At 41.0% G+C, this 23125-nt stretch overlaps 1 protein-coding gene across 1 annotated transcript in view; it reads right to left on the bottom strand.

Annotated features, from left to right (window-relative positions):
- The window catches only part of DYNC1H1 (dynein cytoplasmic 1 heavy chain 1), a 47185-nt gene that overhangs the window by 13939 nt on the left and 10121 nt on the right, over nt 1-23125 (bottom strand). The window contains exons 12-54 of the mRNA XM_064171284.1: nt 22969-23109; nt 22652-22828; nt 22436-22546; nt 22233-22352; nt 21778-22017; nt 21074-21229; nt 20605-20718; nt 19932-20042; nt 19642-19851; nt 19149-19295; nt 18785-18951; nt 17932-18105; nt 16788-16953; nt 16522-16710; nt 16244-16438; nt 15275-15557; nt 14919-15019; nt 13241-13400; nt 12706-12949; nt 12341-12524; nt 11661-11873; nt 11288-11526; nt 11026-11182; nt 9939-10166; nt 9506-9736; nt 9250-9390; nt 8787-9020; nt 8032-8238; nt 7819-7940; nt 7328-7493; nt 6904-7067; nt 6546-6675; nt 5505-5638; nt 5133-5247; nt 4851-5012; nt 4558-4772; nt 4273-4477; nt 3963-4136; nt 3745-3864; nt 3498-3618; nt 2452-2647; nt 1200-1317; nt 166-381 (exon numbers count right to left, since the gene is read on the bottom strand). Of these exons, the coding sequence (XP_064027354.1) occupies nt 166-381; nt 1200-1317; nt 2452-2647; nt 3498-3618; nt 3745-3864; nt 3963-4136; nt 4273-4477; nt 4558-4772; nt 4851-5012; nt 5133-5247; nt 5505-5638; nt 6546-6675; nt 6904-7067; nt 7328-7493; nt 7819-7940; nt 8032-8238; nt 8787-9020; nt 9250-9390; nt 9506-9736; nt 9939-10166; nt 11026-11182; nt 11288-11526; nt 11661-11873; nt 12341-12524; nt 12706-12949; nt 13241-13400; nt 14919-15019; nt 15275-15557; nt 16244-16438; nt 16522-16710; nt 16788-16953; nt 17932-18105; nt 18785-18951; nt 19149-19295; nt 19642-19851; nt 19932-20042; nt 20605-20718; nt 21074-21229; nt 21778-22017; nt 22233-22352; nt 22436-22546; nt 22652-22828; nt 22969-23109 (7398 nt within the window). The remainder of the gene's footprint in view (nt 1-165; nt 382-1199; nt 1318-2451; nt 2648-3497; nt 3619-3744; nt 3865-3962; nt 4137-4272; nt 4478-4557; nt 4773-4850; nt 5013-5132; nt 5248-5504; nt 5639-6545; nt 6676-6903; nt 7068-7327; nt 7494-7818; nt 7941-8031; nt 8239-8786; nt 9021-9249; nt 9391-9505; nt 9737-9938; nt 10167-11025; nt 11183-11287; nt 11527-11660; nt 11874-12340; nt 12525-12705; nt 12950-13240; nt 13401-14918; nt 15020-15274; nt 15558-16243; nt 16439-16521; nt 16711-16787; nt 16954-17931; nt 18106-18784; nt 18952-19148; nt 19296-19641; nt 19852-19931; nt 20043-20604; nt 20719-21073; nt 21230-21777; nt 22018-22232; nt 22353-22435; nt 22547-22651; nt 22829-22968; nt 23110-23125) is intronic.

A 23125-nucleotide genomic window follows, 5' to 3' on the forward strand; every position in this document is an offset into this window, starting at 1 on the left:
CAGGTTTCAGAAGTTTAAGTAGCTCTGTGACATCCAGAGATGAAACTGCTCAAATGCTCTGCACAGGAGAAGCAACCCAAGTACATAAAAAAGTTTGAATAATGGCTTCATTTCTGACTGTTAAAGACTAAAGAATGGGAATTTACTGATACGTGAAACTCTTACTTTTGCTTCTACAGCAGCCAAGTCTGCCTTAATAGCTTGAGCCTCTGAAATCAGTACTGCATATTCTTCTTTGTAGCGGGCAATACTGGCCTCAAGATCACGAATCATCTGCTCCACTTCATTTGCCTTCTGTTGGTTGTCTTTGGCATCATCTTCCAACTTCTGCAGTTCATTGCGTAGAGGTTCCACTCTTTTCAACATATCAGCATAGTTAAGCTGTAAACAGTAAATAGTCTCTTTATACTTTCTAAAATTACATGTCTTAAGAAGAACCACAGCATTCAGGTATATACCATCAACTACATCTTTTAAAACTTAGGTACTTGTGACTTGCACAAGAATTAATAGGCTACTTTAAGTAGTGCACCACACTGCAGAAATCTTTATTTGAGTGTCCATGGCAGTATTGTGCTAATATGCCTTCCTTAGTAAAGAACTGAGTATAGAGCTAAGCCACAGAACAATTGGGATAGGGCCTACCAGCAAGAGTCAAGCTCAACAGTCTCTCCACATCATGCAACTCATACAGGACAGGGTTTTAATACGAGAAGCATCCTGCTATATTGAATGTTAACATGCAAGTAAAGCCATTCTCACTTATTTCAGTCTGGGGCAAAAAAATTTCTTTAAAAAAACAAGTATACTTAAGTCTACCTAAAAGACTTGGACAGCTGTTTGTGAATATGCCCCACTCAGAGGCAGGACTAAATTTACAGTCTCTACTAAGAGAAGTGCATTGCATTTTCCAGCCGAGAACTGTGCTGTCCTGTAGAACAATGCCACATACAGAAAGCATCTGCTGTTGTTTTCTGCAAACCTAAACCTTCTTTGTGCAAAAACTATACTGCAACTGGCTATTAGTTCTCTGGCACAACACTACAGAGCTCATAAAGCATTCACCTAAGCTGTCTACCAACTGCTCAGAAGCAAAACAGCTTGAAACATATAGTTGAATAGAGCCTTTAGACGTTATTATACACCTTCAGGCTTACTCTTCTCACTTTGCACTTCCTTTCCCACAGTACTGACTTTACCTGTGCAATTGCCCATTTCACCATAGGTCCACAAGCCAGTGATGCTCTGTTTACAATCTCGTAGTTGTAACTTGGATTTGACAGGTAATTTTTCTTCATCTTTTCCCGGATGGCATCACTGCAAGGGTGAAGTTTTTAGAGATAGCTTGAGTACACTAAGTCAGCACCCCTTCATCTTGCCTGCCTTCCACTGCTGATATGGAATTCCTAATAGTTTTGCTGACTGGTAGCTGGAATGTTTTAATGAGTTCAAAATGTTGTTTCAGAAATTATTGCTGAGGAATAAAATGCATTTAACAATATTTTAAGATTAAATCACTCAGAAATTGCTTAATTCTGGTCAGAAAAAAAAAATCTAGAGTTGGAAGGGAATTCAGGTGTCTCTAGTCAGACCTGCTCAGATTTAGAGACAGATAAAGAGGTCATTATTGATAAAACTCTCAGCAACCTGGTTTATCATTGTTGCAAAAGCAGTTTCGACTAACAACATGGCTTTGGACAGCAACACACTGCATTGCAACCATGCCCTGAAGTTACTCAACAGCTGCCATTTTGGCCCAGTTTGCATGGTGCATCTTTTCTTCAGTAGTGTGTTCCCTGTACCACCTACACATTCATTGCATGCTGTGCTAGTTTGAGGCTAACTGGAATATTTTAGTGAGAAAAATTAGATTACAGGCTGTGAAAAGGAAACAATGGTGATGTCTACTTCACTCACAGGCTTGTTGAGATGTATAAAAACAAGAACACAAATACAGGTAAGCCAGTGTGTGTGTGTGTCTCTGCTGGAGCCTGTGCTTTCTCCCTGGGCTGCTCTCTGTGTAGCTAACCCTTCTGCTTTCTAACCCCCCTTGCCAATCCTTCAAACTCACCTTGCACATAAGGTATGCTCTGGGATAAGGTAGAAGGGTGGTTTGGAGTCCCTCCTGGGGACTGATTTCTGGGAGGGGTGTTGCATTTCTGTATTACTTTTAACCTGTATACTTCTGTATATAACTGTAAATATCTGCTTGTATTGTGCTAAGCTGTAAATATAAAGCTTCATTCCTTAACTTCCAGCTCAGCTGAGCCTAGTCTGGGTGATAAGAGTGGGGGGGTGGATAACTCCTAAACCATCACACATGCAGAAGGAAATTAGTCTCAAAAAAATTCAAGTGCTACCAAACCAATCACACATAGGAAAGTCAAGTAAAGACCTTCCATATCTTTGTAAATAGTCTACTCACAGAAGTAACTCATACTTGCACCTTACCTGATTTCCTCAGCAGAGAAGTTAACAATGGTTGGAATGAAGTTCTCTCTCATGATGATGGAACGTATTTGCTTCCAGTCCGTTGTACTTTCACCTAGTAGTAGGCAGATGGACTCCAGTGCTAGCTTAACTGCTGCAGGTGGATTAGCCATAGAACGGACCTCTACCAGGTGCTGTTTCTTTATCGACTTCACAGCTAACCAGTGCCAGAAAGACAATAAACATTAATTGGGAATAAAACAGTTAGCAAAGTCTGTTGAAGTACCTTGGATACGCAAAAAAGCTTAAAGCTTCAAACCAGTCAAACTACCATATCATTAGATAAATTTCTGTGAATGTCAGCTTGCCACCCATTCAAAGCCAACTTATTCTGCAGCCTAAAAACGATTCACTTCAAGCAGTGATCCTCATAGTTTAACGAATGGAGAGCTCGACTGTATGCTATCTGTGCAGCAGTAAGGCATCACTGGTCTTTCTGATTAGAAGCTTCCTTAAAAAATACATAGAATAACTAACTAGACCTGGTCTGCCAGAAACCAGGCCACAAGCCCTAAAGAGAGCATCAAACATCACAGCACAAACTTACAGCTCAAAGACAAGGAATTTCTTCAACACCTGGGGAAGGACTTTTCAGGGTATCAGGGAGTGACAGGACTAGGGGGAATGGAGCAAAGCTGAAGATGGGTAGGTTCAGGCTGGACACATGGAGGAAGTTCTTCACTTTGAGAGTGGTGAGAGCCTGGAATGGGTTGCCCAAGGAGGTGGTTGAGGCCCCATCCATGGAGATGGTTAAGGCCAGGCTGGATGAGACTCTGGCCAGCCTGATTTAGGGTAGGGTGTTCCTGGCCATGGCAGAGGGGTTGGAACTACATGATCCTTGTTATTCCTTCCAACCCTGACTGATTCTATGATTCTATGTTCAACCTCATGCTAAGAGCCTATGCTTTTGTTAGACAAGACCAGCTTAGATCACATCAAAACACAATCTCACAGACTTACGTTCTGAATTAAAGACCACAGTGTGATCTTTTCAGATGTTAACATACCATTCTGAGCTTCAATGACAGCAGGCTCCACCTTGTCAAGATCTTCTTTCACACTCATCTGCTTGTCTGCAATGACCTCCTGTTGCTTGTGCAGCTGTTCCTGAATCTCCTGGCTCATGACCTAGAAGGCAATTTCAGACAAAACACTGCTTTTTAGATGTTGTACCTCTTCCAGTATTTGCTCTGCAGGCTCTGTTTTGTAAAGAAAAAGATGTACTGTGCACAGAGATTTTACAGAGATTTTTACCTTTTTCTTCTCAGCTTCCTGTTGATCTTTTACCATCTTTTTCAACTTGTCATTGGCTGCTGCATTCTTCACTTCTAGTTCCTGACTCTTTATTCTTAGGTCACGCCGCAGTTCTTCCACCTGAGATTGATTGCGAGATGGGAGAGAGAATTCATATTAAGCATGGAGATCTACTTAATCACACCAACCTCAGAGGGCAAAGCTTTAAAGATACATACCTGATCAACTGTTTCCTTTATTTTTCGAAGGCCAACGTTCAAATGCATTTGCTGTTCCTCTAATTCACTTCGTTTCTCATTGAACAAGTTGGCATAATGGTTGATGAAGTCTAAATAGTGGCGTGGTGTGATTGCCATGGTTCTGCCTCCTCGTTTCGCCAGCCGAGCATTAGCCTTTAGGGAATAAAAAGTAAGTTATGCCTTAGTTTTAAATTTATTTGGATACCAAAGATCAAATTTCTTAGGAAATTGGTGTATGATGCTGTGACCTGGAGACCAATGTAAGTTAAGCAGTGTAATAACAACATACCTGATGAAGAGTCTGATGAACAAACACGCAACTGTTAACAATAGCTTCCCTGTGTGATGGTGGTTGTGGCAGCTTATCATACACAACTGGCATGTAATCAGGCACAATGTAATTTGGTTTCTCAAGATCCATTTTGCTTGTGAACTCTTTGCCAACTTGGTACAGTGCCTCAGTTGACCAGTCCCCAAACCAGTTTAAGACACACCTGAAATACAAAGCATTTGTGACAACTTCCCAAAAAACTTCCCCGGTACTCCTAACACATGCTGAACATACAGCAATTACCTGTTGAAGAGCGCAGGAGAGGTAGCTGCCCTGTCCTTCAAGCCCTCAGAAGATGGATTCATAGTGAACACAACATGGAGATTGCGAATAACTTGGCTGGTGAACCATTTGTAGAGTTCCTCATGTGAATCTAACATCAAACCTTCCTTCTGTGCTCCTTCTTTACACTGAGTCATGAGGGTGGCATATTCATCTCCTTCAAAGAGACCAGGAACCTAATCCAAAAGGCAACTTTGTTGTAGCTTGTAGTTGTAAGAAGGTGATTCAAAAGTATTTACATAAAACCCTCTTACCTCTCCATTGGCTAGGAGAGTGTTCATTCTCTCCAGGAATCCAGAATCCAACACATTTGACTCATCCATTATGAATGCTATCTTTTCATTTTTACAGCCAGAACGTCTCAATACTGTCCGAAGATCTTCATCAAAATCTTCACCTGTGTATTTTCTGTGAACCTAGTAGGATATAACATTATTTACTAGCATTTTGATTTAGCTTTTAATGGGATTTTTTAAAGGGCAGACATTTAAGTGGTGTTTTGACTAACAGTTATTAAGCTAAACTAGCAAGCCAACCTTAATTTGGTAGACACTCAAACCGTTCATCCAGGCAACAAATCTTGATAGGGTTGTTTTGCCTGCTCCACTGACTCCAATAAGCAGCAAGTGGCCCTGGGGCTGACGGAAGATTCTGAAAAAGAGTATCACCAAATATGCTTGATAATAGTCATCAATTTACCAAAGCTTTTCTCTGAACACCTAAGCTTCAAGTCAGTAACAAAACTGACACACCTTTCAAGAAGTGATTCTGCTATCTGAGGGCCAGCAGTGTATCCTCTATGGCCAACAGTGGGATCATGCTCCATTCTTACTCTGTACTCAGGCTTCTCTGGTTTAGAAAAACCCTCTAAATATTATCTATATGAGCAGCAACTAGTCTCAACTTACCGGTCAATTCTTAACACATGATCCAAGACTTCATTGAACAGAACAAGTGGTACATCAAGCTCCTCTTCATAAAAGACTTTAAGCCTAGCTTTCACATAGTCTCTTAACTCTTCTTGATCCACTGGAATATAATCCTAAAAGAACCAGTCAACACAGTATGAAATGAATCATAGAATCAACCAGGTTGGAAGAGACCTCCAACATCATCCAATGCAACCTAGCACCCAGCCCTAGCCAGTCAACTAGACCATGGCACTAAGGGCCTCATCCAGTCTTTTCTTCAACACCTCCAGGGATGGTGACTCCACCACATCCCTGGGCAGCCCATTCCAATGGCAAATCACTCTCTCTGGGAAGAACTTCGGATCAAATTTATGAATAGACAAAACCAGAACTATTAAAACACTTAATGGAGCAATCCTCTACAAAATCTTAAGAATGCCATAGTCATTTAACTTGCACAGGAACATGTCCACAGCCTAGACTGTCACATGGCAGCATAGAGTTTAAACACTGCATCTACTGAACCTACCATAGGCTGAGTCTGTGCTGCCAGTCACAAAAGACAGTGGGAGGCAGCATGACAGAGTTACTCCCTCAGTTTATTTTAAACAGTCTTTCCTAGACACTTGGTTCCTGGTCATGGAGATGGGCAGCAGGCTAGATGAACTTTTGCCTTGACACAGAAATTCTACTGATTTTTCAAGCTGGATCACTTCAGAATTCAAGAAACAGTCCCCGTAAAATTTATAGTATCAGTACTGTTTAAGGGTCACTGCCTTATGCAAGAGATTCCATAGGCAGTAATGGTTGGCAAATTTCTGGGAGCATTATACTGTTCTTGAGAAATATTACTTAATACTGCCTTTATATATTGTGGTAGGTCTTACAATAACATTGCAGGCATAACAGCTACTAACTTTGTGGTAGAGTACACTTCAAAGCACAGCAAGAACTTCTTGGAGGTCAGTTTAGTAAATTTTCACGTTAATATAGTCATAAGAGCTGCTGCTTAGTTGCTTATGGTTTAAGTTTACTTACCTTTGACAACCAGTTGCTGTACAAGATAGGCCTGCTCATAGCTTTTTCTTTGTCAATATTAGGGAAGTGTTTCAGAGCAACCATATCAATGTTCTCATCAGTCCAGCGTCTCTCCTCATCTTCTACAAGCCTGGATAAGGAAACAAGTCACTGAAATCCACACACAGCAGTGCTATAATAAGTATGTTTCTGATTTGTACAGACACTACTCCCAAGAGTATCAAAACATTCTTATTTGTATTCTGGCTACTTGACATGAAGCACACTTCAGTTTGGTCTTCTAATGAGAATTGGCAAGGAGTGGGGAAAATTAATTTTGCACCCTTTTCTTCCCCTCCCCATCCCACGTTGATTTTACCTGTCTTGGAAGAGACGTAAGGCTTCATGGGCCCAAATTCTGATGAGGCCTTCAACTGGTAAGGTTTCTAGTGGTCTCAATGCTTCGAATATACCTCTCACCCATCGAGTCATTTCACGAGGTGAATAGATGTAGTGTGGCTGTGTGTCTTGAGTGAATCTCTCCTAAAAATGTAAACTTAATTAGTCACTTCATCTGAAAGTTGCACCATATTCTTTTACAGGTCCTAGCACAGCAAGGCATTACTTTGCCAGTATCATTCAGTAGCTTTTTCCAGAACTCAAATAGTAAGTTGAGTTGCTGCACACATATTATCCCTATGAAAGGCAAACAATGCACATGAAACGATTCAGCATAAAAGAAAGACTTCTCATTAGTCTGGGGTTGTACTTAAAACATCACAGCTTCATATAAGTAAAGTTACCTGAGACATTGTGTAGAATTCTACCATAGCAGCAGTGAGAGGTTCTGCATATGTGCGAAGTGATGGAATCAGCCTTAGCATTGCACGATTGAATGTTCCATATATCTGAGTAAGTGAAGCTGGTCCAGGATAGTCCACATAAACCACAGGAACATGTCGTAAAAATCTGAAAGATTAGCATATTACACAGTCCAAAAAGTTAAATTGTAGCCTGCATTATTCGCTTTTGTCAAATATTAGTAACTGCTTGATTTAGTTACTGCTGATACTTTTGAAGCATCCTCAGCATTTCAGACAGGTTATTCAAGAATGTAACAGTGAGTCCACTGGCTGGTTGTCAGGGTAAGAACCAGGGAATAGCTAGTTCAAAGTCAAGGAGCAGAATTGTAGCACAGCTGCTGCAAAACAAGCGTATTAAGAGCTGATAATGCAGTCAGTGTTTCAGTTTTGACCCCCGTTCTGTGCTGTCTGGTGTTTACTGGATACATTACCTGTGTGAGAGAGGTTTTCTTCCAGGATCAGTAGGTGGATTACATGCACCAACAAACTGAATTCTCTCCAGTTTCACCCACGTTTGGTCTGATGTACGATAGAATCCTCCATGTTCCACCATCTGAAAAAAAAAGGAAAATAAAATCAGTGGGACATTGTATTTCCCTAAAAATAACTGTTACAATATAGCTGATAACAAAGGAGAATCAAACCTGTCTTATGAAGGATATGACTCTCTGAGTGCCATACTTGTCCATATCTGGCAAGTTGATTTCATCACAGAACAGCACCAGCCACTTTCCTAGCTGTACAGGAGCCAGCACTACTCCATTAGGTGTGCGCCTGTACTCACAGTAGTGATCAAAAGTTTTCAGTAGCAGCTCTGGAGTGGTAGCACTAGAGAAGTTGAGTCCTACGACCTGAAAAAAAAAGGGAACTGTGAAGAGGAATAGTTAAAATACCCCAAGGCTTGAAAGAGAACCTATCAAAGAGTCCTGCAAACAGGGATGTTTGGATTTCCACAGTGAAAGTACATGTACCAACTATGTCTAAGATTACTGCCTCTATACTGTTTACTTTCCACTGCAGATTCTCTATGTACCATGCAGCACTATCTCCTGCCCAAACTTGTACTTCAAACATCACAGCTTCATGTAAGTGAAGGATGAAAGCCATTTTAAACATTATCACAGGCCTTTAAAATATCACATGGAAGAATGTATTATTGAAGTGGCAAAGGAAGGAAGTAGCTTTCAGATTAAGGATCTTGAGACAAATGTAGATTCTGCTCAGCATAACTTTGGTTTTTTTGCTATGTACACACATGAGTGACTGAGGTGAAGGAACCATTGAATTCTGCCTAACAAATTTAATTTCCATGCTAAATTAAGACTGCTTTAATCCTTAAGATTAGAGACTTGTTGCTACTCTGTGTTTCACAGATATGCACACACACTCTCTTGTGTACCTCCATGTCAGGCAGAGCTCTGAGTGCGCTGAAGAGGGTCATGGTCTTTCCAGAACCTGGTGGGCCACAGAGTACTAGGGGCTTATGTTCTGCCAACCAGGTATACAGCAAGGCTTCATGGCGAACTGTATCTAGGGTTGGTACTACAACATCAGGAGCTGCAACTTTATGTGTTTCAACTTCAATCTGAGGAACCTTGGATTGCCATGGCACCCATTCACCTGTAATGGATACCTAGGAGGAAAAGAAACACACGATTGAGCTGAATACAGATCAACCTTCATTAAAGTTTCTTTTTTAAACCACAGAAGTTTATGGCACAAAATCTGATGTTTAAATAAACAGGCAGCTTGTTTGCTGAACTATCTGTAAAATTCAAGATAGTCTAGCATTTTGTTTTCCAGTTTAATCTCAACGATCTAAAGCAAGTTTCTTAGAACACAAAAGAGCACAAGAGGTTTACCTCATAGTCAATTATGGGTATATTGGGTGCAGTTGGCAACGGCACAGTGGTGATTCTCCTAATGTATTCTCCCAGCTCTGCTCTCATTTTCAAACGACTGTCTCCAGAAAGAGACCAGAGTATTGCATAGACCAGGTACCTCTGCAAGAAGCAACAAAAGCAGATATTGGTTCCTGAGTACCAGAACAAAACTTAGGAAACAAAAAAAATCAAATCTAGTCGCTATACTGCCAGGCCAAACACAGCAGTCACGTACCTGGATGTAACGCTCTAGCTGGTCTATCTGCATTGGGAAGTCTGGATGATTGGCATTGTACTGGGCTACATTGCGGCAAGCTTGATGCAACATGGAGAACAGAGAGCCGAGACAGCGCAGGCGGGTGAGATCCATGATATGCTCCAACTTGAAAGCATGCTCAAGTGCTTTAGTCACCAGGCCGTTAGAGGTGAAATATGGCTGCATTATTGTTGCAGCATCTCTCTGGATCTGTTGGGGGAGACAAACACTGATTTCTTTACCAGGCAGCAGGAAGTAATTTTGTTTAAAGTTCAAAATATTTCCTATCTTAATGTTATTTTAAAAAGAAGAAAACAGCTGTAAAGAGGAAGTAATCTCTTCTATGACAGGCTGTCATAAATTCCAAGTACACTGTGATATATGCATTCCTATGATATAACCTGAGTTATACCTGCAACATCGGGGATGCTGCTTCTTCTCCTTCATCTTCTTTGCCCTTTCGCCTTCGCTGAGCTTCCTCTTCACCTTCATCCAGAGGAATGCTTCTTAGTCTGGCCAGGAAGTTATTGAATATCATGTCGGTGCTGAGAACGTCCTCACTGAACCAGACCATGCCACATCGTGACACAGTAGCCAAAGTGGCGTATTTCAGATCCTGTACCTCGAACATGATACGCACCTGAAATGTAGAAATTTAAAACAAGAGTTGGAAGTAGAAACAGATGAGCACTCTGTGCTAGTTAGAAGCAAGCTGGAATGTTTTGGTAAAAGAACTTGATAACAGGCAGTGGAATGAAAAACATGGTGTCTCCTTCTCTCACAGTTACGCTGAGAATTCTGGGAAGAAGAAGTAAACTTTCTCCATTTTGTTTTTTTCTTCTGCCTTTGCCTTAGACCTGGTCACATCTCATTAACCTTGCTCCCACTAACCTTGCTCCCTAACCTCTTGGCCGCACCTCTCTTCTTCCTGAGAACTGGGGTAAGGTTGAGAGGGCCGGGGGAGGTGTTGGGGTGGTTTGAAAGCCCCTCCTGGGGACTCAGGTTTCTGGGAGGGGAGTTGTGCTTTTGTATTGTTTATCCTTTGTATATTTCTGTATATAATTGTATATAACTGTATATATTGTAAATAGCTGCTTGTAAATTCTGCTAGCTGTAAATAAATTGCTTCATCTATATTCCCAGGGTCCGTCTGAGTTAGCTGGGGCAAATACAAAGTGGGGGGGGGTGGGCAAGAGCCCAAACCATCACACACTCAAAATCAAACCCAAACATCCCCCCCCCAGACTTCTTAAAGTAAGTTAATACATATTCAGTCTCTGAATAATCAAAAGCAGCACTTTACATAGTTTATCTTACAGGGTCAGAGTAAAGAGAATATCAAATGTTCCCACAACAGCTTCTAACCCTTGCAGGCCACCACCTGAGACCGTCATTACTCTGCTTGTAGTAAGAAAGTGGGACAGCACTAGTATGGATTGAGGTAAAGCAAGAAGTTTATAGAACAGTGCAAAACTATCACGTAAAGAAAGTGATGTTACATTTGGCGGAAGGCTAAGACGTTCTCCATTTGGCAGAGTCAGTAGTTTGTTGTCATCCAAAACAGAGTTCAAGTTCTCAACCCATTCAGGGTCTACATCTCCATCAAAGATAATCCACTGACGTTTCTGTAGTTCACCTCTCACATTGTCTATGATTCTACATGAAAAGAAAATATTTATTGCAGCGAAGAACAGACTCAGGCCAGAATATCCCCAGCAAAAGTGTACTGGGAATTTTTTATCTGTGCTATTAAAGACTCACTTTCTCAGGACATGTGTAAACAGGCCATCTGTCCATTCTCTGGTGTTTGGATCCAAAGTACCATAGAGGTGATCTTTGCTGATTGCTTTTGGATCTATAATATGAGCAACACCTTCCACACCCTCCAGTCGTTCCAGGGCTTTCAGAAGTACTCTCCAGGCCATGCTCTTTCCACTTCCAGAAGGACCGACCATCATCAATCCATGATTTATCTGTGTAATCTGATAGAGCTGAAGTACCTGTGACAGAAGAAATGATGTACCAAGTAAGTCTCAAATTCAGTTGACCTAAGTGTATGTGTTGCTTAAGAAGCTTTCTGCCTTTCATAATAAAAAGGGAAGCTCAATTCTGCATCTTCAGTTTTATAGTTTACCTTTTCAACCCACATGCCACCAACTTCTTCTCCATCCCCATAGGTAAGGTACATTTCCTGACACACTTTCTTAAGCTCCTCTCGCAAGGCTGTCATCTCCCCACGATGATATTGTACTCCAGGAAATACATCAGAAAGGAGACTGAACAGCAATGGAATGTCCTCTGCAACCAGTTTTGGTACCATAGTTTCACACACACTTTGGATCAAGATCTGAAGAGAAAGATTTTGGTTTAAGGTTTTTTGCTTAAGTTTGCTTCACCAAATGTGTTTGACAAGGAACATTTCACTAAATACTTTGGTGATAAAGCACCAGATGACAGTGGTCTTGGTAAAACAAACCACTGACGGAGTTTCAGCTTTGAAACCACACAATAAATTCCTGTGGATTTTCAGTTTATACAACTACAGTTTCTTATGTCTATTCTTCTGGTATTAACTGCTGAGGAACTAAGCATTATGAACACACTATCCCATAAACAAATCTTCCCCTATGATTCACAGACTCCTAAGTTGTGTAACTTGGCACTTCCAAGCTACCAGACGAGTATATTTTGTAACTAACATTACTTTGCTTGTATGACTTAGCATTAAATGGTAAACACTGGAGGGTTATTTCCTTGGATTTGCTGTCCACCCTGTACTTTATCGCAGAAGCAGAGTTCATACACACACATTACCTCTTGCTCTGGTAAATTCTCAGCAATTTCTCCCTCATCAACAACTTCACCACGCTCTTCTTTCTCCCGCTTTATCTTCTGAATCCTCTCCCTCTTCACGTTACCTGCACTAACCAGCACACTCTTCAGTGCTCTCAAGCCAAAATCATAATGACTCTGGGAGGACAGCTGTTCATCACAAAGCCTAAGAGGCAAAAGAGACAAAATACAATTTGCTTATCAGTAGGAACCAACACAACATTCAGGAAATGTCATTATTCATCAGAAATGATTGCTGCACAATGTGCATAGTGAGTTGCAAAAAGTGTTACAGCTCTGAACAGTAAGCTCTATTTTTACTTACTGGAGCCAAATTTGTTACTCACTTGAAGAATGGCACTATCTTATTGGCAAGCACTTCAGCTGTACGGAAACCTTGGGAGTACAGCATGACCTGGGCAATCAACTGACGGTCTGGCTTTGTCATTGCCAAGCTACGGAACAGCTTCTTCAAATTGTCAGGCAGATTTGATCTGCCTGCATATCCAGGATTCATGGTGATGAAGATAGCCATGTCAGGGCTCACTTTGACTTGTTTGTTCAGCAGCTCACAAGTAATAGGTGTTGCAGCTGAAAAAAAGAGTGCATTTAGTTACACCTGAGTCAATGACCAACCACTCTGAAAACAGAAGACATAGTTTATTCTATTTCAGTTTCCTACAGTAATGGACAGCAAGTCCTCTAGTGCTGCAACTCATAAATTACTTTCTACCAGCTGAAAGTTACTCCAAGTTCTTAATTTTTAAAGTGGCTTCACTTTTGGACCGTTTGCAAGGAACTCAACTGTGCAACGAAGCATTATGACAGGAAGGAACATAGAGAGATATTGTACAACACTGTTAGGAATGAACTACTACATACTCTTGTCATAGTTGGGGTTGGAGTGCTCTCTCAAGGCTTCCTGGATGCACTGAACTTGCTGTGAAACAGCAGAGAGCATGCGCTCCTCCAATCGGTTGAACTCATCAAAGCAGCCCCACGCACCCACTTGGCAAAGTCCCACAAAGATGCGTCCCATTGCCTGCACGTAGAGAGGAAGACTCACTTGAAGCTGTGCCATTGTTCTTGCCTTTGTATAGGCATAGGGAGCAGAGAAGAGCATTTTATACAATATACCCAAGGCAGGAAGAAGCTGTACTTATATATAGGTCACCATCTTTGTAGTGCCCTTCTAAAAGGGTTCCAACTGACTTTCAGATGTTCACTGCTCAACAGAATTATAGAATATGGTCATAGCTTTACTACATACTGTACACCACTGTATTGACAAATCAGTCAAGATGAGTCAACTGCATAATGTTTTCTTTGGTGATGCCATTAATGCCAGGTGCAGTTCTAGTCCTTTATCATAAGGATACCAGAATTAGAAAACATTTCAGAGAAGCAAACTGGATAACCAGAATATAAGGCAGGATTCAATAAAAGGCAATATGAGGTACTATGACAGAGGTCTAAAAAGCCACTAGTTTAGGATGAAAAGGAATTAACTGTTTACTGTCTTTCTCATTACAAGACCTAAAGAATCATTAGAAAAGACAAATGAAGGTGGTCCTTCATAAAGTGCATAGTAATGCAGTCAAACATTTTGTTAGAGAATGCTATAGAAGCAAGCATGCATGTGGATTTAAGGAGAGAAATGAGTCCCTGGTGAAAGGTCCACTGGAGCATGAAGAGGGTAACCCATTTCCTGATCCTCTCAAGTGTCAGAGGTAGGAAAGGGACAGAGGGCAAGGAAGGATTACCAAGCACTATGATCTTACTAGTCCCTAGGTATCTTCTTACCTAGGGAGTGGTCACCACTACAGGCAAAATACTGCCTAAATGGACCCCTACTATGATCAAAAAAATACTGCCTAAATGGGCCCTTACTATGATCAAAACACAGTTGTACAGAAGGAAAAAGAGATGGGCAACCAGGTAGAGTTCATGAAGTATTGTGATTTCTTCTCCATGTTTTCGGGTTTTTTTAATGTATATACACAATTGAATTAAGTTTTTATGTGGAGACATTGGCCGTGTTACACATTTCACAGAGGCCTTTCATGTTTCTGAGGCTGACCATGCAATTGATTTTGAACTATCAGAGTAAATTTGCTTAGTTTTGAAGAATCTTTCATATGCTGAGAAAAACTCCAGAGTTACACGCTGCAAAAAATAATCTGGTAGTAGTCCAGCTGCTTTGGCAGTCTTACACTCATCCATTCTCCATTAAAACAGTAATACCCACATAAGCTAAACAGTTTAAGCTACTTCCCTGAAGTCACTCTTAAGCCCCTGCCCCATACTCTCTCTTCCTTTCCCTCTATTTGCTGCTACTATTGCTTCTAAAAAAAATTAACCACTCCCCTAGCAACATTCTGCCCCATTTTTCCTTTAGACATTGTTTGTTAGAGAGCATCTGTAGGACCCACAGACACCAGTACAGCTAAGACTTGCAGATAATCATCTTGAAAATAAACACTGCTGGTTGCTGAAGCATTCTGAAGGGCCCTACTGCTTGTTAGTAAAGAATCTGTTTTTTTTTAATCAAACAGCTTACCTGGAAGTCAAACGTTTCATCGCAGTTGAAAACCAGCACAAAGCGCCCAAGCTGATGTCCAAGAGCCTTAACAGATTCTGTTTTACCAGTACCAGCAGGACCTAGTTTCAAAGTGGGACAGATATAAGTTTGTTATCTAAGATACCACTACCTACTCATGTAATCTGGTAGTACACTGATTCTGATGGTCTCTGGCAAGCAGTTTCAATTGAAACATAAAACTTGCTACTTTTCCCAAAAGATTCCTTGCCTCTTCAGTATCTTAGTTATAAAGGTTCTGCAAGTTCCTGATAAAGTTCTAAGTAAGAGTCTACGCACTTGTCTCAAGTTTTTGTTGTACTTCAGTACAAACTTACCAAATGGTGATCCTCCAAGTCTTGCCTCCAGGGCTTGTGTCATTGTCAGGTAACAGCGGTCAGTAAGAGGAGTCTGCACTAGCTTATCCTGAACACCAAGGTACTCAAAACCATAGTTGAATTTGGCGTTTGCCATCTGAATGGACAGCTGTTGCAACACATCTGTCTGTTTCGGGTCAAAGTAGAACCGCATTTGGCTGAGCCACTCAAAGGATTTGGAGTTGTCGATCTTGCTTTTGATCAATGATCTTGTAACATCTCTCTGATGCACCAGCTCAGTGATCTGGAGAAGAAATTAACTCCTTAGACCACAGCAACACAAGTCATAGCTAATAAAGGTATGAACCCACAGCTTCTCGGACTACCACAGTAAACCGCCATCACCTAGAAATCATGACCTACCAACAGCCTCTGCCCATGAAATCTGTTGCTACAAACCCAGTAATGTCAGCTGCTCTTGTTAAGGCCATCTCTAGCTTTCAGCACACCACTCTGTTAATCCAGTGAACTAGGTATTTTACTTGCCAGAAACTATAAACACAAGTATCTTAAACCAGAAAAGGTATTTCCCCTCCATAAGCCTAAGTAGTCTAAGCAATCACAGTGTAAATCTAGTTTAGCTTCTAATGTAAATGTTCTAAGAGGTAAAAATTGCTCTCCCCTCGGTCCTCACCTACATAAACCATAAAATAGTTACAACAATAAGCAGTTTAATGAGATATTTTACATATGAATAAGGAAATCAGTAGCATACACTTGCTACATAAACTCGTAAGAGCTAGTGTGAAGATCAATTCTTGAGTGAAAAACTCCCACCACCCATGGGATCACAGTTTGATTTAGTTGCTTAAATTGCATGAAACCAACTTCTAGAGGAAAAAACAAGTCTTACATTTACTAATCTTTTAATTAAACTTAAAAAAAATTCCTCATCTGCAAACCCAGAAGAGGAAAGGTTGTTTTACTTACCAAATGCTCCAGTTTCCTCCTGCGAAGAGGTGGCTGCTCCATCAGCACAGAGTCTGCCAGGACATTGAGTGTGACCTCAACATTAGCTAGCACAGACTGGAGAGGACTGTTGTCTCCACCTCCACCCATACCATTGAGGGCTGACTCGACATTCTCAGACCATGCAATCTGGGCTGAGAGGACAACAAGCTGAGCCTGTGTAACAAAAAACCTCGTTAGAGAGTTTTCCTCACTGAAGTATCTAACCCATAGTACACTTAAGTGTTCCGTAGCGATACCTGGTATTTGTCAATCCAAGAGATATAGACTGCTGGATCAATTGAAGTTGCTTTTCCAAAGATTTCAACTTCAGTAACAGATTCTGCAAGCAACTTAGCAAGGGTCACTCTCATCTCTTTTTCAACAAGAGTAAGCCACTCATTGATCTTGGGATGTTCTGTGATGGAGACAGGTGTTTTGAACAGCACCTGCAAGAATTAGGTTTAAGTTAGCCCACATTCACTTTTTTCAGACTTCTGCTTAAAAAGAAAATTTGTAGCTATACCTCCTCTCCTTCTCGTGATGAAATCCCAAGAACTACAGAATTATCTTCATTGAGAATAATGCTAGAAACGCCAGCAAACATCTTCTTGAAGTGTTTCTGCAGCTTGGCAACATTTTTGCTGTTTCCAATGATTTCAAGCAGGTCTTCATCGCCAACAAAATAAAACCTAAAGATTGCATAAAATAAAATCTATGTAAGAACTCCAGCTGCCATTACTCATTTATTTATGCTTCATAGATAGCCACTACATAGGAGTAGTTGACACTCATTTCCCCAACACTGCACGAGTGCATAAACTTGCTACAAGTTACACTTCAGATCTCAGTTTATATGATCCACACCATAACAGAAGTGTGCACATGCTTCATACTGCAGATAGTTTTCTCTAACTACCCTTGAAATAGTCACAGTAGAGCAGGGGTCCTCAAACTATGGCCCACAGGCAAGATATGGCCCCCCATGGTCCTTAATTCGGCCCACTGGTATTTACAGAACCCCTCCAGTGGGGCTTGAGGGGGGAAACCAAGCAGCCACTTCCTGCCACTTAATCTGCTTGCCAGCCTCCACAGCCCCCAAGCACCTGCTGGGACTGGGCTGGAACCAAACTATAGTTTGGCCCCCCAACAGTGTCTGAGGGACAGTGAACCGGCCCCCTCGTTTAAAAAGTTTGAGGACCCCTGCAGTAGAGCTTAATTGACTCTGTTTGGCAGGGAGAACTCTTGTTCCCTCACCCCTACTCTTAATGGTAGATGATGAACCAGTTGTCAACTACAGGCAAGTCAGAACCAGTAAATCAAATACTTGGTTATAAGAGTTGGGACTTTGATCCTTCACTCAAAGACCAGAATTTTGCAGTTCGATATAGAACTCGTAAGTTTACAGAAATAAGGTGCAATGGCTCCTTAAGCAATATCTGAATCTTACAGTCAGCCACAAATGAGACAAATGAGCAACTAAGGAAAGCTTTAGTTCCAGTTCCTGAGTAGTGGCTGTAACTGTATTCTGTAAATCAGCACAGACGTACATGGTTGTGACATCTTATATATGTGCAATGCATAGAAACTGGCAGAGGCTTTACACAACAGTACATCAATTCCTGCACAGAAACATTCCCTTACTTCATGAGTCAAAGATAACTTCTTACCGAGGGAAAGAGGACCTCTCCCTTTCCAAGTATTCTCCCAGCGCCTTCTGTATCTTCCCAAGCAAGTCTGCCAACCTCTCCAATGACCTCTGCACACCCTGAATGTTAAGGACATCCATCACAAGTGGAGATTTGGACACCTTCTTCATGAGTGCCAAAAATTCAGTGCTGATGCTGCAAGTAAAATAACACAGAACATTAGTGAAAATTCAGTAACTGCAGGCTTGCAGAACACAGGAAGTTATTTGCCTCAAAATTACTACTATCCCACTACCTGTTGCAGCTGCCCTATGGAACACCCAAGCCTGAATTCCCAAAACAGCTCTTCAGCTATCTCAAGTCCACAACAATGAAATCTAAATTCTTTGCAATGTTTCACTGCTGGAGGTCTACTTTATTTCTTGATGAGATACATAAACTGAGTCTTTGATTTGAATGCAACTGTGTGGAATGAGGATGACCAGAGCAACTTAAAATAGAGAAGGCAATAGTATTTTACGGGTGAGACTAAAGGTTGTGGCAACAGAAATCAGCTGTTTGTTGCAGTCACAGTGCTTGAAACAATCCTTGAACCAGCTAACTGAGCCTAACAAGAAAACTCAAACGAATCCAAATCATCTTCTGAAAATTGTCTATCAGCTTGTTATAATAAACCTCTCTTCCCCTGTAGCTGTCGACATGAACCTTTTTCCATATTTGCTTGCTTGATGACCTACAGCATGTATGTAGTTTAGCCAGATCAGGTAAGAATAGTTAACATTTCAACTTAAGAGAGCGCTGCACTGAAGTAATAAACTTGCCCACACAGTACCCCATGGGAGGCAGGAAAACAACAAAGCAATGAAAAAGTTACCTCTGGAACCGCTGGGTCTCCACAGGCAGCAAGTGCTTGATGTCTGCACTACCAGTGAAGATACCCTCCAGGTAAACCCATCGCCTTTGGACATCTATCCAGACATCAAAGAGTGCCATGATACGGTTCAGCTTATCTTCCCAGCTAAGGGCATCTTCCTCAAACACCTGTAGTTTAACACTGCATTAATATTCATGCCAATAACACCAGGAGCTTGCTCATAATTATTCATTGTTTGAGAGTTACAAAGTCACTCGTGTGTCAAAACAATGAATAAAGCAAGTTCTTGTTGACAAACACATAAACTAAACAAGAGGGGGAGGCAGAATATCTTAGGATTCTTTAGCTTTGTCCTCTGTTTTACCTTGTAGTACGGTGACAGCTTCATAGCAGACACACTGTTAATGTGTTCCTTGACTTTGTTAAAAAGGTCATCCCATCCACGAATCAAACGACACTTGTTCTGGTAATTGACCAAATCCAGTTCATAAGTGTTCCACACTTCTCTTATCTGTAGAAAAAGTTAGAGGTATACATCAGCCATTTCTGCTGAAACAGTTGCAAAGTAGATCTGTATTACAGTAACCAGATTTTACATTTATTTACACAAGAATTCTGCATTTATGCTCAAAGCCTTTGTTAAAAAGGTTAGGTCTTTGCAGCCATTAGCAAGGGCTGCTTTTCCCAAATAATGCAAGTTTCATCATAGGAAGCTTTCACAGCTTTAAGCTGTTCCTCAAATCAGTGTTCCATGGAGTCTGAGCAACTGAATTAAAAGTTTACTATACCCTATATGCCACCTGACAGCAAGCCTCTGATTTGCTATTAAATGTACACATACAAGAGCTGATACTAGCCTGTTTCAAGAACTCTTCCAAAGCCATCTCTCCCTGAGCCACAAGCAGTACATCTTTGACAATAGCTTCATTTCTCTGTAAATCGACATCCCAGATCTGGCCCAGGGTCAACTCTGAGACAACCCAGTTAACGTGAAGCCTCTTCATCAGTTGCTTCCAGTGACGATCTTTAAGTGCCTCAGATTTCAGTTCAATGACCAACATGTTTATCTACAGAAAACAAGAAAGCAAGTCACATCCTTGAACTTGAACTAGAAAGTACATGCATTTTAGAAATCAGCTTGATTTACCTTCATGTAGCCTTTCAAGAGTCTCTGAACATACTCATAGGACGCATACTGTCGCAAGCGGGCAGGGAAGTTTTTCAGCTGGTTTAGCAGACCATCCAAGTTTTGTCGAAGCTGTCAGTAACACAAAAGCAATTAAATCTTACTCTGCAAGTGCTGTGCACACAGCTGCACAAGTTTAAAGCTGTCCATGCATTCTGAGAGAGAAACCTCTCCCTATGATTGACAGTTACAGCTCTTTTAGTGTTCCAGGTGTTTGCAGAAGATGTGGTTACTCCACAGTTGGAAATCTAAATTCTATGAGTCTGGTTAAGACTGTACTGTCACAAGCAGTTTATGTCTTAGTGTTCCTATTGATCTCCACCTCTTGAACACTGAACTAAAACTGATGCTGCTCATTCAAACACAACATGAAATTTCTCTGAGGAGGTCAAACAGCCTACTCAAAAAACAGCACAGACTCTTCTCTGTAGGTGCAGTCCAATCTCAGTTCTAAAATTGGAATTGCATAAATCCTCTACAAAAATTACTTAAGTTGTGTATCTAAAAAAGGTAGCACCTAAACACTGAAAATTTATCTGGAAAGTGACAACTGAGCAAAGCTATCTCAAAGTCGAATTCCTGACTTGCATATACTTGTTCAGTGACATTGTTTATGTACACAGAAATGAAGTACCTTTCGAGGCTGTACTGAAACCCAGGGTTGTTCTTTCATTTGATCAATCTGTTCCCAGACTTTAGAGAGTTCAGACCAGACACCTTTGAGATCCTGCAGCTCTTCAAGGGCTACCTACAGTAAACAATGCACCAAACATCAGCAGTTGCTCCTAATATTTTCAAAGTCATTAGCATGGGGGAATTACAGACAACTTTTAACACGCCAAAGACCTTCAGACAGCTTGCCAATTCAATAACAAGCAACACAGGTAAAATTTTTGTATCTCAGGTCACAGAATAGCTTCACGAGAATAGAACAGTCAAGAAAGAAATCAGACAATGCCCTAAAACTACAACTGAATGAGTGTGGAGACTGTATCCTTATACTAGCGTATCACAGGCTACTAGTTGATCTCTTAAGGGAGAGAGAAATGCTATTGAAATATTTTTATTTCAAACTGAGAGGAAGTTGTGTGAGCAGATTGTACCTGGACACGCTCTTCACTGCCACTGAGAAGTCCTGTATCTGTTAGCTCCAGAGCCTCCTTGGCCTTTGCACATTTCTCACGGTCATCTTTCAGCCTACCAAATTTTCCCTCGTAAATGGTAAGAGCTTGAAGAGCCTCTTCTGGACGCAGGTTTCCCTAAAAGTTATAAGGGATACATTAATCAAAAAATCCTACAATGAAGATAGAGTCAAGTTAAAAGCAAGGCCTAATACTGAGTGTTGGTTTACTTCGTCTTTATCTTTCCAGTTTGCTTACACTAAGGTTTGTGGGTTTACTAAATAACGCTTCAGAGAAAAACAAAACAACCTAACTAAAACCAAAATACTAAAAAGCAACTTGCTTCTGAATCCTTCTACATGCATCACTCCGACATATCCCAACATGCATCCCTTGTTCCACACTAAGCTTTGTTAGTAACTGAAGTCATCTTTTTTCCTATATCCACGACATGCATGTTTTAAGGCTGTATTTCTCTGCCAGACAGCCCCAAAAAAAACAGTAGTAAGAAAAAACAACCAACCCAAACCATACACAGTCAAGTTATTACTGAACCCTCAAAAATACTTTTACAGACATCTAGAATGAAAATCTGAAGGAAAAACCCCAAAACATAAGGCTGAACTAATTCTAAATGCAGAGAATCTAACCCATTTGCTGAATGAGTGTTAATGATGACTACTTACTGTTACAGGTTTTGTTTTCTCCCAGTCTGTTAGCAAGTCAGTTGTTCGACTCTCCACTGCACGATCCTCTTGAACTATCTTCATCTGCAAATTTGCTACTTGTTGCTGAATGGCAGAATCCTTCCTACGCATGATGTCATTAAAGGCACCCCATTCTCCTTCAATGTTGTCAATGTACAGCCAAGAGGATGGGAACTGGAACCTTTGTTTCTCAAGCAAGCGCTGACCATTACGGTAAAGCTACAAGAGAGTGGTTGCAAGTAGGTGATAAAATTGACTGGAGTTGCAAAGCTAAATACTGAATGTATCTTAACAAGTGCTTGCTACAGTTCACAAGATTCCTCAGAACGTGAAGTTCGAGCCTGTTCTCAAGAGGACTTCAATAATATGAAAAGATATACCAATAGCTAAGCCTGACATTTGCAGAAGTAAGAATCATTAGCAAGACAACCCACCTCAACTTGCTTTTCAAATTGCTTGATTTTACGTTTCAAGGACTGCACGTATGTGATGAATGTCACTGCATCTGATGTGCTAGCAGTGTCCACTGAATGCTGCTCCAGTTCCTGACGGGACTGTTTGGGGGACAAATTAGTGGTTTAGAAGTCTAGAGCAATTGATTTGGAAGTGAAAAACTTCTAATTTGAACTTGTCCTACCTTAGAAATCTGTGTATGAAACTCTGTCATATTCTGACCGAGCATTTGGCCAAACTTGCTGAGCACCTCCTTGTGCCAGGAATCATACTTCAAGTTCACCTTTGACTGCACCTACAATTGAGTAAAGTTACATAATAGTAGTTTGTTTGCATTGCTATTTTCTGTTATAAAGCTGCTCTGAAATAATTATCACAAACAATAATTACTCTTTCTTACCTTGCCATAGTCTATGACAACAGGTCCAAATTCCTTTCTGGTTTCTGCATTGTCAAAAGTTCCTCTTGCCTTTCTTATCTGAACTAGAAGGGCTTGCCATTTATTCAAGTCTTCTCCAAGACGGTTGTATATGTTCTCAGCTTGCATATCCCACAGACACTGGTACTGCAGCCAAACCTAATTAAGGTATTGTACAAACAATGTTCAGAATTTTTCCAGTGTATTCCAAAAGACTTGTGTCACCCAATCCCCAGGGAACCTGAGAGGAAAGCCCACATAGATTCTAGCTGTAGCATTATGCGGCGTCAGCCTCCTACCTTGACATACTGCTCCACTTCAGTCACAATTCCCATAACAGCAGAGTACGACTCCTCCAGAGCAGCAGGACCATCAGGCATCCTTGTCAAAGCATTACGATAGAATTTCTCCTCTTCAGACAACTCATAATGCACTCCAACCTAAAAGTCACAATTA

This window comes from Pogoniulus pusillus, chromosome 1, assembly GCF_015220805.1.
Source record: "Pogoniulus pusillus isolate bPogPus1 chromosome 1, bPogPus1.pri, whole genome shotgun sequence".
Taxonomy (NCBI): domain Eukaryota; kingdom Metazoa; phylum Chordata; class Aves; order Piciformes; family Lybiidae; genus Pogoniulus; species Pogoniulus pusillus.